The sequence below is a fragment of the Sitodiplosis mosellana genome, unplaced genomic scaffold (genome assembly GCF_009176505.1).
Source record: "Sitodiplosis mosellana isolate CC-2019 unplaced genomic scaffold, AAFC_SMos_1.0 Smas_scaffold_1, whole genome shotgun sequence".
NCBI classification, from domain to species: domain Eukaryota; kingdom Metazoa; phylum Arthropoda; class Insecta; order Diptera; family Cecidomyiidae; genus Sitodiplosis; species Sitodiplosis mosellana.
Genome location: NW_022595244.1, coordinates 18,499,841 through 18,519,618, shown reverse-complemented (window position 1 = coordinate 18,519,618; position 19,778 = coordinate 18,499,841). Strand labels below are relative to the sequence as shown.

General features: G+C 35.9%; 3 protein-coding genes across 9 annotated transcripts in view; 2 read left to right on the top strand and 1 right to left on the bottom strand.

The window, feature by feature from the left end:
* LOC129566293 (potassium voltage-gated channel protein eag) overlaps positions 1-8,027 on the top strand; it is a 72,989-nt gene extending 64,962 nt beyond the window's left edge. Inside the window, exons 15-22 of the mRNA XM_055442090.1 lie at positions 91-168; positions 236-357; positions 461-713; positions 790-1,193; positions 3,000-3,266; positions 3,405-3,972; positions 4,065-4,226; positions 4,308-8,027. Coding sequence (XP_055298065.1) covers positions 91-168; positions 236-357; positions 461-713; positions 790-1,193; positions 3,000-3,266; positions 3,405-3,972; positions 4,065-4,226; positions 4,308-4,330 — 1,877 coding nt within the window. The 3' untranslated portion in view covers positions 4,331-8,027. The remainder of the gene's footprint in view (positions 1-90; positions 169-235; positions 358-460; positions 714-789; positions 1,194-2,999; positions 3,267-3,404; positions 3,973-4,064; positions 4,227-4,307) is intronic.
* A 443-nt stretch (positions 8,028-8,470) lies between these two features.
* On the top strand, positions 8,471-10,350 carry LOC129580576 (protein jagunal). Its single transcript, XM_055471155.1, has 3 exons — positions 8,471-8,755; positions 9,405-9,777; positions 9,861-10,350. Exons 1-3 carry the CDS (start codon positions 8,667-8,669, stop codon positions 9,990-9,992), a joined length of 594 nt encoding a protein of 197 aa, XP_055327130.1. The 5' UTR covers positions 8,471-8,666; the 3' UTR covers positions 9,993-10,350.
* A 166-nt stretch (positions 10,351-10,516) lies between these two features.
* LOC129580573 (lachesin-like) overlaps positions 10,517-19,778 on the bottom strand; it is a 76,832-nt gene continuing 67,570 nt past the window's right edge. For all 7 annotated transcript variants that reach the window (XM_055471147.1, XM_055471152.1, XM_055471149.1 and 4 more), the window contains 3 exons: positions 19,313-19,440; positions 12,000-12,171; positions 10,517-11,899 (listed from right to left, as the gene is read on the bottom strand). In XM_055471147.1, the coding sequence (XP_055327122.1) occupies positions 11,733-11,899; positions 12,000-12,171; positions 19,313-19,440 (467 nt within the window). In that variant the 3' untranslated portion in view covers positions 10,517-11,732. The remainder of the gene's footprint in view (positions 11,900-11,999; positions 12,172-19,312; positions 19,441-19,778) is intronic.

Here is a 19,778-nt window from a genome sequence, read left to right as displayed (position 1 = left end):
ACAAAGCAAAAGAAATAAATATACAAAATGTAGAAAGAAAAAATCTGGACAATTGGCGGAGAGATTAATCAAAATTCTAAATTTCCACAGCTTTACTTTACGCTACCATTTTCGGTCATGTCACTACGATTATCCAGCAAATGACTTCAGCAACTGCAAAATACCACGGTAAAAATTCTTCAAATAAGTAAAAAGCGACATAAAAAAAATCCCAAAATCTATTGATTCATTACAGATATGCTCAATAATGTGCGCGAATTTATGAAATTGCATGAGGTACCAAAAGCATTGAGCGAACGTGTTATGGATTATGTTGTTTCGACGTGGGCAATGACAAAAGGGTTGGACACGGAAAAGGTGGTAATTTGCAAGCTTTGCAAAACTTTATGCTTTTTTCTCATCGCAATTTCCGCCATCGAGCTGCATCAGATTCTAATTTATGTCTCTCACAATTTCGTAGGTGTTGACATACTGTCCGAAAGATATGAAAGCGGACATTTGCGTTCATCTAAATCGGAAAGTATTCAACGAACATCCTGCATTTCGGTTGGCTTCGGACGGGTGTCTACGTCAATTGGCTGTACATTTCATGATGTCACACTCTGCACCGGGTGACCTTTTATTTCACACCGGTGAAAGTCTTGACAGTCTATGTTTCATTGTTACCGGAAGTTTGGAAGTGATTCAAGACGATGAAGTTGTCGCTATTTTGGGTAAGTATCACCATCAAACATACATACAGAACAAACACAAATCAACATTCGTTTGCGTTCACTGCAATAAAAATAGGAAAAGGCGATGTGTTTGGTGATCAATTTTGGAACAACCTGACAATTGGTCAAAGTGCCGCCAATGTGCGTGCATTAACATATTGCGATTTGCATACAATCAAACGTGAAAATTTACTCAAAGTGTTGGAATTTTACAAGTCATTTGCACCGAGTTTTGATAGAAACCTAACTCTGACCTACAATTTACGGCATCGCATTGTGTTTCGCAAAGTGGCCGATGTGAAGCGAGAAAAGGAATTGGCCGAACGAACAAAAGACGAACCACAAGTGACAGCCAACCAAGATCATATCGCTCGAAAGATTTTAAACAAACTCCGACGACAACCGACCACGCAAGGTTCCCGAGATAGTGCGTCCCAAAGTGACGCCGAAAAGGGGGAAACACAAACTGAACGAACGAAAGTAAGTGTCCTTCCAACAGTGTATGTTAAATGTTAGCACGCTATCCTAGTCAAATTGCTTCTAGTGCTTCATATTTATCGAATGAATATTTCAAGTATTTACACGGCAGAAATTTGTTCGTATGGTGTTTTAGATAGATGTGTATGTATGTTTGTGCAATGTGCACTGTGCATGTGTAAGGGAGATGGTCTAGTTATGAGACGGGTTTTGTTTTAGATTTAAAAAAAATTCTGTGGCTTCCAAAAATGGAAAGTTAGAGTTCTATCATGTAGCTTATGTCCAGTTACTCGAAAAAAAATTTTGACCAATTTTGTGAGGACTATTTTTTTGGCCCCAAAAAAATTTTGGTCCAGTTATGAGACACCCAGAAAAATTGGATACAAGTGGATAAATATGAAAGGAAATCATCATAAAATGTTCAAATATTATTCTTTATTTATTATAAAGGCCTTCAATGGCTAAAATAAAGAAAATGGGTCCTTTAATGGCCTTACATGACAAGGAAATAACAATTTTCATTCATCATCATCATCGAAATCCTCGTCTTCTTCTTGTTCCATGTCACTGTCGCAGTGTTTGAAAGTAAAGAAGCTTGCACGCATGTCAGCGCATTTCAAGTGAACTGGCCGTTTGCTTACGTTGCATTGGATGGAATTTTCAGCGGTCAATTTGTTTGGTAACAGCGTCAAACAAATGATGCAGAAGTCCGTGTCTTCATCGGACGGTGGTGATTTTTCAGTTCTACTTTCAACTCTTTTATGCTCAGGCCATAATAATGATTGACGCATTTTATGATATAATCAACGAGGTCTCTTTCTCGATCGAGAGAGAAAACCTGCCAAAAATGAAGAAAAATTATTTTCCATCATTGAAAAGAGTGTTAGAATAAAAAAAAACACATTATAAAACACTTACCATGTTTGATGGAGTGCGTGTACCAGAACCACGGATGAATTCCATCAAAACGTCATCTGTCACTGTTGCAATATCATCAAAATTTTCTGCAACTTTCTTCACGTAGCGCTGTAAGGTGCTCTTATCTATTCCATGTTCTTGAGCAGTCCTTCGAATACCTTTCTTCTCAACTATACATAATTTAATGGCTTGCAACAGCGCATCAAAATTTTCGATCACCTTATTTCGACTAGGCGTAGCCCTTTTTGGAGGAGACATGGCTGAAAATCCGAGAATATTAGTTAAAATACAATTGTAATTGCATATAAATGCGTTTTGACAACAAAAATGACGAAATATGACGTTTCTATACGCTTTCAGTGCAAAATCTAGAGTGTCTCATAACTGGGCAACACGGTGTCTCATAACCGGATCGAGACGCCATTTTGAACATTACTCACAAAAAAATTTCCACAACACATAATCGAACAATCCGAACTAGAATCTCAAAATATAATCAAAATACAACATTTTAATGCATTACACTCACCTTTTTAACTTGATTTTCACAAAAAATTGGCACTATGAAAAATATTCCAAATCCTTTTTTCACACGATTTTCAACACGATGTTTGGTGCGTATACAAGCAATGCGTCTATTCACTTCGGTTTTCGTCTAAAAACTGGCGGACATCAAATAAAGAACATTGACAGTTCTCATACCAACATTTCCATAGCGTATGACAGAAATAATTGACTGTCTCATAACTGGCGCTGTCTCATAACTAGACCATCTCCCTTATAGAAAAGTGAGGAAAAGGAGCATACGGTGGCGATTAATCAATGTCATTTTTGTGTCAATTGTGTCTTTTCTCTTCATTTCTTTTGTTTTAATTTTGAATTTTTCTTTAGCTTCCCGCCAAATTAACACTCACAGAAGATTCACGTATCATTCAAAGTTCAGCTCAATCACCATGTCCATCTCCATCTCCGGCGGCATCTGGACCACCATCGGCGCGTGGTACAGGCGCCAGCAAATGGGGCCGCATTTTAGGTAGTTCTAGTGTTGATTCGGCTAGTGATACATATACGAAAGTAGCTGTGTCGAGAAGTTTCAGTGCAAGAGAAAGTCTACGCGACACTAGTAGTTCGAGTAGTAATGGTGGCCAAGGGAACAAAGTAACGTAGATTTTTATTTCATTCTTTTTTTATTCTTCATTTGCAATAATGATTGGCAAACGTTATAATTCAATTAGACGAGACTCGAGGGTCATCGAAACTGGGTGAATTAATATTATCGATTCTCGCACAAAATAGGTATTTCCAAAGTCACAAAAACTGATGCCGACGCCGGCCTCATTGGCAAGACAAGATACTATCGACGAAACAACCGAAGATTCGAAGTCGTTGCGAAGGCAAGCGTTTGAGCGGCAAGTGAGCGAGCGAGATAATGGTATACAGCATGATCAACTCGAAAAAGCTTCTTCCATTGAACGCGAATTGATTGCAGCAAGAACGATGTCAGTCGCAGAAACATATGATAATGGTTTGCGTGAACAGGCCAGCACATTGGCTCAACGAGATTTAATCGCTACCGTTCTTGATTTGAAAGTCGATTCAAGGCTGGAAATGCAGCGAATGTCACAGCGTATTGGCCGATTAGAAGATCTTCTCACCGAATTAGTTAAGCGTTTATCGAACGATTCGTCCGACTTGAGCACTCCGGCTGATGAGAACATTCCAACGATAACCACGACATTTGTTGGTTCGCCAACGATGGCCTTAACACCACAATCAACTAATATCATCGTCACTACTACTGCCAGCACATCAGCAACTGGTCTGATATCCGGCATTCCAACGATACAGCAATCATCGTCAGCGGGTAAATTTGTTTGTTTGTTTTTTTGGATTAAAGTATTTTAGAATGAAAAATGTTACTTATAGTCTCATCTTGACCTATTTCGTTTACAATAGGGCTGGGGCCACTTTTGTTGCGAAAACGACGCTCAAAAAGTCGTCGAGCGCCTGCTCCACCAACACGTCCGGCTGCCACCGGTACGACCGCTGAACAAGCTCGGTTGCTTGATGAAGCTGAAGCAACTGCAAGTACATCAACACCAACAACATCGGCCGCAGGTAGAGATCAATAACTTTGTGCATTAAAAAAAAACCGTTGATTCAAATGCCAATTGACGGTTTTCCTGTGTTTAATTTTAGCACGGAGACGTGATTTTCTATAGCCAAAAATTTTGATACGTCATCAATCGGATCAAGATCCAAGCGATCAGTAATGCATTTTGCATGTCAAACGATTTAAATCGAATTTGATATGCGTTTTGTGGATGAATGCACCGTTTGGTTGACGTACATCAAATACGACATATACACAAATAAGACAGACAAACACATACATTTTGGAGAAGAAATTCAAGACGGTCCTACATTTTACTATTGTACACAGAAAATTGAAGAGCGAGTGATTTGTATTTAAATTCATGTGAAAAACATTATTTTAACCCGCAGCAAACATAGAAATCGGCACCTAAACACACAAACCACAACACCTAACCGTAATCAATTCATGTGTATTTTAATCTGATGCTGAGTGTAGATAACTTTGAATGTCTCATTGTTAACGATTTTCACTGCATTTATTTATTATTCACATCACATCACACATAGTAAGCTGCATTAATAATTGACTAAGAGACAAATATTGATCAAATTCGTACTATTATTCGTTAGGATAACCGCTAAAATGAAGTAAGTAATGGCACATGAATCCAAATGCTGCATGCATCGCAAAACCAATTACATGCAAAAACTAATCTATCGATAAGCATAGTTATACATACAGAAAATTACTCGCGCTGACTACTCTCTACTTTGACTATCATCATCACATCATCACAATATTACATTTCGAATCAATTCAAGCGAGCTTTTCCAAATACACATACATACACACACCAGACACATTCTAACCGCATGAATAAGATTAAAGATGAGATAGGGAATTGAATAAAATTAATTTCGTTTACGATCGAGCACATAACAAATTGTATTCGTAAGGATACTAGAAGAGACTTTCACATTTCAATGAATTCTAAGTCCAGCTGTACTAGCATCAATTGAATCAACTGAGGTAAGAACATTTTACCTTGAGATAATTCAAACAAGCAATAAATAAATTCTATTTGAAACATTTGGCCTTTCTAGCCTATTCAATTTTCAATGATAAAATTTGCATCTCCGGTTCATCAAATCTAATCAAATCAATCCAATATATAGTTGCTATTAGAACATTGGAACTCAAATTTTGTAATTGATTGAATTTGCATTTCGAAATTCTAGAGACAAAAAACTTAAACCAAACTGAAACATAAATGACAAATTTCTTCTCGAAGAACTCTCAATCAAAAATTAAACGACCAAAACTGAAAATAGGGGATCATGTGAAATGATTCAAATTTAGGAGTGAAAAATACATCATATAATCATATAGATATTTTTGAGGCTGTGCACTATTTGTAACAAGATGATGCGCCCATTTGTATGTCCAATGAATCCCACGGTAATGAGATTAGCCTATTGAAAAGAACAAAATCATTTTCTTCACATTCATTCCATTCCCATCACTGTAAGTCAACGCGTGGTGATGATGGTGCGAAGGGCACATTATTTTGTCACAAGAACTGTGCATCGAATTGAAAGAAGAAACTAAAACAGGTTGTATAAATAGGTCATAGTAAACGAGCCAATGAAACTTCTAAACAACTGAACAATCGGACGTCACACATCACTTTGTAAATAAAATGGATGAGTTCATTTAACATACCAAATAAGCTGTTACTAACAATAATTCAAAACTAGAAGTGGAATTCACATCAAAAGTAAAAAAAAAGGAATAGCTTTAGTCAGTAAAACTCAGTCAATGACAGATAGTTGATGATATATGCTGAGCATAGAAACTCAGCAAGATTGGGATATTTTGACTTTGTGACGTGCTATTCAAACAAATTTATGATGGAGGGGAGTTTGGAGCACATTTTCCATTACAATCCATCAACACTCTACCAAAATTCCACATAAATTTGCACGAATAGCAAGTCACAAAATCCGATCGTTCCAATCTCAGCTTGCTGAGTTCCTATGCTCAGCATATATCCTCAGCTATCTGTCATTGACTGGTAAAACTATCTTTTATTTCACCGATTCTGATCTTTTTATCTTCATTTCATATATGTATGTATACATTCAAACACACACACACACATTAGAGTGCAAATTCGTTGTATTTATACTATCAAAAGAAACATGAAAACAATGCGTGATATTAGAAAATTTGGTTTATAAGTTTGCAATCAAAAATTTATTCAACGAAGATGTTTATAGAGAAAAATCTTTAGTTTAAATGAATCATTAGCATGTGATGATACATCAGTGCTGCTTCTTTTATTATATGCATCGCGATGGTTTAGTTCGAACGTTCGTTAACGCTGAATTGTCATTTCAGACAAACTACATAAAAAGTATACCCATCATGATAATACTTTTTATCATACACTCACACTTTTCGCGGGTTTTTCCGTAATGAAATGCTGTTATCGCACACATCGACAACGAAATTTTCGAAAGTATCGATGTTAATTTCGCGATGCAACCACGCGTGTCTATAATTATAATCGGTATCGTTCAGAATGAAATATATGGTAGTTTAGGATCGGTATTCACTGAAAACTATCGACGAATCGATAGAAAACTCTTCCTCTGAAACTCACATCGCATATTCTAAACAAATTTTCAAACATACTTTAGTTTAATTTCTTCGAAAGCAATAACATTTTAATGAGAACCATTTTATCGGCGTTCATTTTATTTTTCTATTAGAATTATCATGTAGAATTATCATATAGAATTCGAATGTTGTCAGAATGGATTGATGTAGAAAGGAAAATTGTCCATTAAGTATGAATCGCCTTACAAACAAAAACTAACCAAACCCCAAATGCACCCTACAACATTTTCACTAGCTTCAATAATCACCCAACAAATACCACAAAAGTCTGCATCGCTTTCCAAACAACAAAAAAAAAACAAAACAAGAATTTCACAATCGAGCCACGTACATCGCATTCTAATTGCAAGGGAGAAAAACCATAAGCTTGTTTCGTACTCATATCCAAAAAAAATGGCTTTATATTTAGTCGAAAATATTTTCGACTGTTTAAAATACAAAAAAAAATAGAAAAAAAACTTGTTAAAATGGCCGTCAAAAAAAGAGTATTTACATTTTGTCATCCCTTTGTGGATTTGTTGAGAAAAAAAGATTTAAAACTTTTATGTACATAATAATTCATGGATGGCAATGAGGCCACGTTCGGCTTCAATCATTAACTAGTAAAAGTATTCATGTTACTTATTCAACATGTTTAAAATGCAATGTGAATTTTGAAATTGAAAAATTTTTGTAAATAGTAATCGACACGTTTAAGACAAATTATTCCGTAGAATGACACACCTGATTGGTTTTTCTTGCATTATATTATATATAAATCTTTAATTTCAATCGATGAATTTTCCAAAATCACTTGTTTCAGTGGAACTCATAATAATCCGCTTGTTTGTTATGTTAAGATTTTTCCATTATTATCAAAATCATTTTATCCACATACATTCGTATATCGTAACATTTCCAATGAACACACACAATTAGAAAGCCTTCTATTTAATAAACCAAAATTAATCGACTCTATTTTTTCTAATTGATTTTCACCGTTGGATATTCTAATTTGCGCAAAATTATAACGCTTAGATAAATACTTGAATTTGATTTTTTTTAAAATCCATTGTTTATTAGATTCCATGCTAAATGAAATTTAAGAAAAGAAAAACAAAGACGAAACATGAAATAGAAATAAAACGCAATTAATGAAACATGAACTCGTTGCATTTTTCAATCTTGTCCAAAGTCAAATTCACTCAATATGTTATTTTAGGAAGAGAAACGAAAAGGTGAAATGAATTTTCATGTCACTCTGTGTTATTTTATTCAGCAATTAAAAAGCTTTAAACTTCAAATTGCTATCCATTAGTTATCCACATGACGCATAGATGGCGGCCCGTGCAGTATGTAAGTATATAATAGAAAAACCGTGGTCAAAGAGCCCAAGAATATCGTTCATTAGATAAAACTCTCTCTCTCCATTTTTCGCTTTTCCATAAAAGATAATAGAAAATTAAATTAAATGAACTGATTTAGTTTTCGTTCGTGTAAAATTCAGCAATGTTTTCGAAATGTAAAGCGCAACGAAGCGAATTACGTGAACTGTCAAATCGCACTGACATTAGCATGTCGACGGGTTCGAGCAAAAAAATGACGTCTGCATTCAGTATGTTCAAAGTGACGTCTACATCCAGTCTACGAATGTGTACAATGTCAGCCTTTCGCTAAATTTCTTCATTTCTTCTTTTTGTTTTGTTGATTTTTGTGCGATTTACAAAATTGAATAAATTTAATAGCTGCTTCGTGGATTCAATTTAATTTCATCAGTACTGAACGGCAGCACATTTGCAATGGCATCACGAGGTGGTCCAATGATAACGGGTACAGACGGTGCTGATTTTGAGCATCGACAACGAGTTGCTGCACACTATCAAATCAGGTGATTTTTTCACGATTTTTATTTTTCAACCAAAAAAAAAAAACAAATTTCCACAATCCACAATCCACATTGAAATTGGTGAGGTTCAAAAGTGTTGAGTGCCTTCTTTTTTTTTATCTCGAAAAAGACGAAAGCAGTCGGAATTTAGAGCAAAAATGTGTTCGCCTGCAGTGCTTTCTCTTTTCACCGAAAATTGTGTGTTTTCAAGGTTCTTTCAAGTCTACAGCAATTCAATGTCAATTGTTCGCACATTTGCCTAAATAAATAGAAAGCAATGCGAAACCATTTCGACATATGATCAAATGAATCAATTAAATGGTTTCGAAATGTGGTGTGTGTGTATGTGTGCTTGTGTACTTGTGTGTGTGTGTGTGTGTGTGTGAGTGAGTGATTTTCGGTCGGTCCTGTGAAATGTCGAATTTCGATTTCGATACTCTTTCTAGATGCATGCGTGTGCACCGTTTCTGGTTTATTTTTGTGTTACACTCAATCTATTGTTGTCGGTTTGACTATAGTGTCGTCTAGGCGAATTATGATTTAGCGCGCGCAAATCGCTTAATTGTTTAGTTGTTTTTTCTTTCTGTTAGTTTGTATTGCTCTTCTTTCTTTCCGCTCTTCAATGAAATTCTTTTTACTTTCTTCATTGCAGTGCTCTGAACAAATCACGGCTCAAATATTGCATATTCTTTCACTTTCTGCTGTTCTTTGCGATGTTGGCCAAATTGTCTGCAGACATTTTAGATCGTTTGGATATTTTCATATTGGAAATTGAAGAGCTGCAGGTACCGGTGCCGCTGTGGTGGGAATACTTTTGGTGCACCTCGGTACTGATGTCGTTCATCGGTTTGTCAGCTGCCAAAGGCAATCGCATTAAAGACATGAAAAAATACGTCATTGGTTTGATTGTCACCGCTTTACTGCCGCTTCTCTATTGTGCTATTTACTATTTTTCGGATATTGTCGGCTACATGAGCTTAGATGAAGAGACTGACATTCAAGACACGGACATTTTTGTGTGGCGGGTAAGAAATACAGCATCCATATTATGCAATAGACCTTCTATATATCTGATTCAATTTTGGTGTCGTTTGAATTCATTTCACAGGGTAAACCATACGGACTAATTTGGTATGCATTTGTTTTGGTCGCAATTCAAGTGCACGGCATGTCCATATTCTTCGCATGGAATTTAATACAAGCCTGGCGATCACGAACTACTGCACGGAAGTTACAATAGACTCAATATGAACTTGTAAACGCACTGCACAAACGAAATCTACTTAATTTATTCGAAAGATGGAGATTTGTTCAACAGATATTAAAGAAAAATATTGTTTCAAAAAAATAAAATAAACAGAAAATTCGTGTATAATTGTTGTTGAATTAAAAAGAAAATTGAAACGAATCAATGTAAACGGAATAGTGTAAATGGAGACGCCTGCTAAATGTGGCTCAATCGATGTGCTTTTTCATTTCGATGGAGAAAATGTGTAACGGTGAAAATAAAAGCTTTCGATTGAAAATTGAAAATGAAAACAGCAACTGGTTTCACTTTTACATTTGGATTTATTAGATTAAAATGCAGTTACACTGGATGAGACTTTTGTTTGTTTGTTTTTTTTTTCTTTTTTTCTCTCTTGATATTTTCACTTTTCAATAACATATTTTACAGAGTCGTAAAATTTACACCCAGAAATTCATTTCACTTAACCTACTTTTGTTGAAATATATTTTTTTTTTCATTCGCCCATGACTCACTAGGTGATGGAACCGGCTTTAATTTGCTATGACCTTATAGTTAAAGTTGATTAATGTTAAAATCAATAAATGTGTTCTTTTTTGTTATTAAATTCCAACATCATTCACATCAATTCATTTTTTTTTTCTGTTAAATATGCATTATCAACATAGTATTACAACAAAATCTATGTTCAATGAACAGGTCCAAGCATCAAAATGAGAATGGTTTTGAACATCAGTCTTCCATAAAACTAATTACTTATTTTCAATGTCATTAGTGTGACAATGAAGGAACAAAAAAAATGCAAATGAACAAAAATAAATCGAGTCTATTCAAGGATACTCCTATTTGGTTTCAAACGATTTTTTTTTCTCAAATAGAATACGAATCATTCTGCCAATTCGTATTCCTGTACGTACTAAATTCCAATTTTTTCTTTTACACAAATATATACAATTCAAACCAAGGCAAAAAGGAAATTAAGGTAATTAAATTCGGAACTGGAGCCGTCAAGGAACAATTGGCAGTGTTCAATGATAACTCTGATCTGTTTGAATTTCAATTACGTTAAATTTTGTTTCGATACAAAACTTTTTGCCGGTTCGAAAGCAATCAGTTTGAATTAATTGTTCCCTCGCAGCAAAATTATGTAAACATTTGAAAGAGATGCTTTCTGTGCTAATCACTCAATCAAACGATCGACCAACATTTAATAGTAATACACTGAAAGTACCGTTTGGTTAGTATTTATTTCAAAATTATCTGATATATATGTTTGTGTGTATATATATAAACATTGATCGAGTTTCTGACCTGATCCAATTATTATTTGGTTTTCCCATGCAATCGATTGATTTGATGGTTGAAAATTTCATTAGTTCCCATTGAAACATCGAAATGTTGGTAATATTCGCTGTGAATTATGATAAAACAATTACCGAATGAAACTCAAAGTTCGCCATTCATGTGGCAAATTCTTGTTCAATACAATTGTTTCAATACACATGCTACGGCCACATACATATTATTTTGCTTTGGAGCGCCATTCAATTTTCGCATATTTGAAAATGCTGTAACAATCATTGTGTTTCATATACAGTAAATTCACCATTCATATGCTATTAATATATTAGTTAATGTATTTTGGTGCGCGCGGTATCACTTTTGAATAAATCGCTGATAGAATCCAATTCACTGCGAGCTTCGTTGTTGTAGACCACTGAATGGGCTGGTATGTCATGTGATATAGTCGATCGGCATATGTTCAATTAATATGCTTGAATTGTAGTCCCGAAAGATATTATAAATGGAAATGATGATGGCTACCAGCAGTGTATGCATTATGTAGCTTTTGTCAGCAAAATATGTTGATGTCCCAGTCTGCATTGCCTCCGGCCGCTCACCTAAGTACAAATAATTTGAAACAAACAGTGAACACACAATTTTGACGTGGGAAAGGGAAGAAGAACACTATATATGAGAAGTGACAATTATCTCACTCACCATGCAGAAAAACGTGCACTTTTATGCTAGTTTGGCTACCACCGGCCGGAGCGCATGTGTAGACACCTGAATCCGCAATATTTGCATTTCGTATAAGCAAATACGATGTTGTCCATTCGCCATAAATGCGCTTGATGTCAACGCTACCCCTCGGTGATTCTGCGGTTATTTCCTTGTGAAGTAGAAAAAAAAAGTAAAAAAACGCAAAATATTAGTGTAGCACACATAGTTCGATTTAGACGATGATGAGCTGATGAATTCAATGAAATATTCAATGATTTGACACATGGGAAATTCCAAATTAAGACATCACAACCTTTGATCTCTATGCAAATGAATATATTGACGCACAATACCAAACACTGTGAACTCTTTACCGATAACGTGGAAATTAGAATGCAATTTAATTCGGCGAATACTCAACGGATTCGTTCGACGTGAATGTCAAATGATATTTCGAGATAAACTTTGCATTTTCGTCGACTCAGTTGTGAACGCGGGAGTGTGCGTATTTGTTTGAGCTCATTGAATTTCCATTGACAGAAGGCAACCACTTTCAATTGGTGCGCATTGGTTGCAGATTGATTTTTCGTCAAATGAATTTGAACTTAATTACTGGTTGCGTCAGAAACATTGATCGAATGTGCGACAAGATCTAATTAGTTGATGGTAATTAAAGGATTGTTTTTTAGGCCCGCGAACGATGCAACGACGAAATTTGCATATTTTGAGTATGTATTCAATGAAGCGAGTCCCATTCAAGCTGTCAACGACAGATCTTAATTCAAAATGGTAATGCTATTTGCTGCAGTTTCCAGAACTATTCGTAATGACAGAACTCCATATTCTTAACCAATGTCGATTAATTACTACTATTTTACATGCAATTAAATACTTTTCTTCAGTAAATTCACGAATATTTGTTCGCATTTGTCAGAGATTGTGTCCCGATACCGTTTCTTATACCGAAATGTCAAAGTTGTAAATTTTCCTGATTAAGTGCGGCGCTCCGAAGCAGCTTCGGTTTTTGTTATTCGCCCGAGCGAGTGAAGAAGTAAATTTCGCTTACAGGCACTTGTTTTTTTTTCAATGGAATGCCATTCATATAATCATTTATGTTGCAAACATCAAAAGTCTTTTGTTCATCTTCCATTTCGATATTTAATTGCAACACTTTGTTGGGAATCCCGCGTGTTGACGCTTGTTTGCTGGCATCAAGTTGCATTTTGGAGTGTGGCATCAACGTTGAAAACATTTCAAAAGAGACAAATTGGAGCAGAGATAATTTATAACACATTTCCACGGTTCATGGCAGCATCGAAGCAAGATTAAATTATAAATTGAATATCACGCAATGTTATTTAATACATTTTGCCATTATTTGCTGTGAACGCAATGGCATTATTCATTCCTATCGGTAGCAGTGCTGTACGTTGAATGTGTGATGTTGCAGCTACATCTACTGTTGTCGAGGATAAATCTATCAATTCGACGACAAACAATCTGTTCTTCACTTCGTCACTCGAGCGTCTCAAGTACAGTATGGCATGGAATTACGCGAAAAGCTTTGAGAACAGAAGGAAACACAAAAGCCCATGCACAATGAAAAATAAATGAGCACTGTGAGAGTTTGCTACAATTGAGAGGCGAAAAAAGCCATATACGGAAAAATAATAGCAGTTCATTTGATATTTGTGTTTTGTACATGAAGCAAAAGACGCAAAAAAGCCCTTCTCTCGTTCTCTATCTCTCGCCACTTTTCGAAATGTAATAGATGTATTTGTTTTGTTTGCCTTTTTTCATCGAATATCGTGGCAAAACAGAAAAAAAAACAAAAAAGAAAGTGGTTGAGAAAGAGGCGGTTTGTGTTGGTTTTGCGTTTGTACCATGGAAACTGACTTGCAGCGGAAAAAAACACATTTCCACAGTGTCAAAGCGAAAATTGAAATGGTGTTTTGAAGGAAGCTGTACTTCAAAAGCAGACTGTGTTCGTTAGAAGTCGGAAGAAGAGAGAGAAGGAATTGAAACTGCTGCGAAGTAATAACCATGAAATGCGATAAAAGTGTGTCCGAAGTGTGCGAAGAGAATATCGTCGTGAATACATTGCAAGTTGCATTCCGTACGTTGGAGTGCAAATACAATGATTGCGCCACCGATTCGGAATCGAGTGTAAACATAAGATTTTGATTGCATGCCATAAATTGAAGAAAGGTTGGCTTTCTTGTTCGTCGCTACCGCTCCAAATGCAACCCAGCTGTTGTGGGTGATGCAATCAAGCCAACACTTACAGGCAAAATGCATTTGAATGCTCGCCCAGAAAATGTGAAATTCCCATTACAAATAAGTATCTTGACGTTATAAACAACTTGATGTTGTGTAATAATGAACTAAAAACGCACATGGAAACAACTGCTGTTGAGTCGAAGAGATTCGGCCAAAAGCGTGGGAAAAACGGGATCTTCTTTCATGTTGTCTATTCAGATTTAAATGACCGACACCAGACACTCACACTTTTGCACGTTGCCGTATACAAACAACACGGAAACGAAACGAAACGAGTCGAAACGGACGATCAGACAACAAAGTATCAACTTAACGGAGGAGCAGCCCAGCAAATGCAAAGAACAAAAGAAGCACTAAAATAAATTCAATCTCCGCAAACGATAATGACTAGCTATTTATATTTTCGTAGTGTGTGTGGCGCATCCTTTTCACATTCCATCTGCTCTAAATTCTCATTTATTTCGTTCATTTTTTTCTTTATTCTCTTCGTTGGATGTACTATGTGTGCCTGTCTGTGCGCGCACTTTTTTGTCGATTGTTTTGTGCAGAATTTTCAACTTTTTTCTCTATTCAAAATCATTTCCGTAGTGTTGATGCCGTGGCTGGTGTTATTGCCGCTTTTTTGCTTCACAAATGAATATTTATCTGCTTCATACATTCGGTTGTGGTTTCGAAAACACCCCAAAAATCGTCTGCAATGCCATTTGAGCGATTCTCTTTTTTCTCATCGTACTGCTACTGCTGCACTCATTTCAAAATGTACCGAACAAAACACGAGAAAGATTTTAATATACATTTTGCTTTTGTTTTTTCCACTCTCTTTCTCTCTCTCCTTTTCTGAGTATTTTTCTGCTTCTTTGTATATACCAAAATGGAATGGCTGCTCTTGTCCACAAAAAAAAATTCTCCATTTTGTTCTCTCAATTTTTCTCTGGGTTCTATATTTTTCATCGTAAAGTGCAGAGCTGCAGAGAATGCTTCACAAGCACAATGGTAACTGGCAACTATTTAAATAGAGCAAATGAAGCCAAAAAGTTGGCAAAACTCAGTAAGAAATCACAATTAATAAACTTTCGTACGGCGGGTTGACACCTAGCACAACCCATTGAAAAGAAAAATCCAAAGAACACAAGACATTTCAAACTTGTTCCTTAAATTGGCATTGCTTTCGCTTTGCTCTCTCTCTCTCTGCGAGTTGATTGTTGGCGATAAAAGTCTTTTAGCATTTAAACTTCGCATGAAAAATCAATCGAATAATAATTTGATAACAAAAATCAGTTTGTTGTGTATATCAATATGTAAATGTCAGCTTCAGATCACGTCAGCCGAGCGTTCGAATACTGATTGAAGTTTAATTGCCATAGTTTTTATCAAGTTCTAAAATTAGATGCAAAACTTGATGAAAATAATTTGCAGCAAACGAATTTTTCACCTTTTTGGTTTAGTCTACAAAATGTAACAACAAATGGATGCATGTAAAATATGAAGGGCCCGAAACTAGAATTTATGTAATCGTATGTTATGATGAGCCACTGCATCATGCATGAACCCGAACGCTCTAGGTAGATTATTAATTCAGTGTGATGTATGTCGTTCATCATCGTTGTGCCTGGTATGTAGTGCACATATCATTGTATGAGCTAATCAACTTTCAATGTTGCCAGGTTGATGATGAGTTTTTTTCCCTGCTCACATATCGTATAATAAACCTCGGATCGCAAACTTTATTAGAATTTCCATTAAAATATGAATGGTGCATCGGTTCGCCGTCGATGCGACTAAGAGCGGCGAATATTGCAGTGAAAATTAGATTGATTTATTTAGTAGGTAGGACAAAAAGCTGTTGAGAGCTGTGTGTATGCATGTGTATATGCACAGAGGATCTGAATAAACGTAAATAATGTAATTCGTTTACAAAATGCCAGCTACATAACGGCCGTATGAATTGATCGATGCTGATGAAATTGAAAAGCCTTTTACCTTCATTTATGTGACAGATGATAGAATCTCTTTCTCTTCATCAATGGTTTGATATGCATACAAAAGCCATTTTTGATGCGTTTTTCCGGGCTCGGTCAAAAGTAAACTTCCGCCAAATTGGCTAGAGATGCGGAATAAAAACAACCAGCGAAGCAATTTTAAAAATTAAATGGATAAAACATGTACGACATACATGCCAATTTTGTGAAAATGACACTTTTTTGAGGGTGACATTTTGTGACGTGTGCACATGTTCGTGGGTGGGTGGGTGGTAGGTGGTTGGTTATGCAAAAGACTTGCAATGAAAATGAATATTTCAGTACGTTGAATTGCATATTTGAGCAATGGCAACGCATGTGATGGAATAAATAGATTGAATAAAATCAACAACGGTGTAGAACATTTTGCCCATACTTTTCGCGAATTGCGAAGCATGAGCTTCACTTGCAGACGCGTTAATTAAAATGCATACGCATGAAATTGTGAAAAACGAAACGCCGAGCTATATGAATGTGTCTAGCCATCAACAAAATATTCAAATTCCCATTTTTACTAAGGGAGACTATTGAAAATACATAAAGAGCCCAACTTTTTTTTTTCAATGCATAAACTCGTGAATTATTTCCAACTGGAAAACAAACACTCAACTTTTCAATACCTGCTTAGTAAACAATGCTTATCAACTAGTTATGGCAAAGATTTCACACAACCAACCAAACAACCGACCGACCGAACAAACAAACAAACCAGAGCATAGTTCCAAAGAAATTAACTCCTTGTGGTGGGCAATTAAAATTGGCTTATTGGTAAACTTTTATAGTTTCAAGTTTGATGTGGCAGAGATTTCTCTTGCAACTTACATTGCCAACTCTCATCCGATTGTAACCATTTAGCTGCCGTACATTTCTTTGTGATGTGATACGTTCCAATGATTTGGTTGAAGCGAAAACCTATGATGGTTTTCTTGACTTCTTCTTCACAATAGTTTTCATTCAACTTTTTGCAATCTCAAGAAACCATAATCTTTTGAAGTACAAAGCGAAAAAGGGAAAACGTTTCTTGTGGCCTACCTCGTGCACCAACAGAAGAAGCTCACAAAAAAAACTAATTATATTTTGAAAACGAGTTTTCACAGTGGATGATGCTAACGTTTCTCTCTTTTACAGCAAATAGATTGGAAATTAAATGGAAATGTTTCAAATTTCAATTGTTTCCCGTAAATTGACTCCTTGTTTGTTTTTGAATGTTCGAAAAAGAGTTGTTCGTCATGTTTGAGAGGCGAAGTTTTTTGTTTGGCAAACCATTCTATGCTTGACATTACATCGAAACAACGGCAAGCTGCTCAAATAACTTGATCTTAAGCTTTTACAATATATGAATAGTTTATATTCAATTAGAAAAAGCAGAAAGAAAGTGAGTGAAAATTCCATAAAAGTTTTTCTTATTAAACAATTCCGGCTTAGCGTAAACGAAAAGCTACTTTATCCTTTTGCACAGACAAACGTATACATAATAAACGATTTAATTTAAAATTCCTTCCGTAAGCCCAGAGTTGTTTTGGTGTTTTTGCAATGAAAGAGCAAAAAATCTTGCGTCCTCTTAAAAGCTTTTCTCCCTGCCACTGTTCTCTGCAATTAAATTGAATTAAAAGACGGCATACCATATGCGTTTGCAGCAGTGTTGATGGTTTTACGACGCACTAGTACAGTGATGGAATTTCAAGAGTTTAATCCATGAGAATGCGTGAATGCATGTGCTGAAAAATAATCTTAACCTAAACAACAGCAATTCGAATTCTTAGGAATTGATACGGCAAAAGTGAATAACTCTTGAATCAGCAATGAACAGCAGAAACGAAAAATTATGACCAGAAAATAAAACGGCGAAAAACCTATTGAAATACTTGAATTGTGTAGATGTAGCGACGTGAAGTGGACCAGAGCGACCGCATTGTCAACGCTAAGAGCACATAGGCACACACACACATAACTCCGAACCAACAATAAATGGATCCTTTGAAAAGGCTTATGTTAAATGTATCGTGTGAATGTGTGCAAACTGAATGTTCGGTCGCTTCGCACTGCAACTGTATCTCATTGAATACAAACTTCAAACGCACACACTTTAAACGGCAATATTTCCATGGCGCACTTGATGCGTGTGCTGTGTCATTGTGAAACCAATTGAAATTGTAATTTTGGCATTAAGTTTCCCCGGCAGTCGTAATGAAACTGAATATCTTTGAAAGTGTAATAAATTTTCTTCTGCTCGGCAAATGTCTTTATGTTTGTTGAAATGTGTCGAGATGGTTGTGTCTACAAGTGGGTACCGATGGACTACATTGCCTGATACTAAAAATTGCGTTTGAGTATGTGTGTTTTGTAAATATTTGAAACGGAAGAACACGACAAACACTTCAGAAATAAGCACATTCGATGTTAAACTCTCATATTTATTTAATGACGCACTGAACTTAACGAGAAATTGGAAGAATGTCGCAGATTTCCAGGCAATTCAGCCTGTCAACGGGATGCCACTTCTTCTGATTTATATTTCCGAGAAAAAAAAGGTCCATTTGTGTACGTTGGCTCCATCCCAAGTTGGTGCTGGCTAATCGAATGCACTAGCATTTAGTGCTGTCGATTGCCACCTATCACGACCTTCGTGCTGCTTCCTGAGCGCAGCACCAAAATTTTCGAAATTAAGATCACGTAATTTTCGTAATTTTCGACATTTTGTATGGGAGCAACCCAAATGGTTGATTTTTTAGATTTCACACATAGCCTTTAATTTAGTGTTATTTTAGTGCTGACAATTGACGCCTACCATTTTGGTGCTTCATTCCAGCCCCAGCACTGAACTCAAAAAGAAAATTTTTCTTGTCATTTTTGTCTTTCGGTAAGATTCCGTGTCATCAGCACCGCCCAGGAATGGTGCTCTTAAAGCATAATTAATGCTCAAATGGTGCTATTGCAATTGGTCTCATGAATAGTGCTGCTTGGAGACGCTATCATTATTTTTTTTTGTTGCTGTACATTTAAATTACTTACCTTATTCTCATGATACCAAAATATGTGTCCTGGAGGCTCGGGCCCAAATCTAATTGTACACGTCAAGTTTATTGTGCTTCCCTTATCGACAAATAGATCTTGTCCGCCCAATATCGTGGCCACGGGTTCTAAAATAGATTGAACGAAAATAACCATTTTCATTAGTTTTTTTTCTTCTTCACTTCGTAGAAATAGAATCCGTTTCGAGTTATTTAATTTGTGTGGTAACATGCAATCTTCTTGTGAATCGACATTCCCTTGGTGAAAACGTTAGTCAACAAAAGCAACAAACCATGAAATATTTTTAGATCAATTTTATGGGAATACATAAAACATTCTATTTCTCACATATGGACAATGGCATGAATGTTATCGTAATCCGTCTGCAAAGTGCAATGCCAACCGAGTGAACACTATTCTAGCTTCAATGGATAGTAATGCGATTACCAATTCAATCAATCATCTT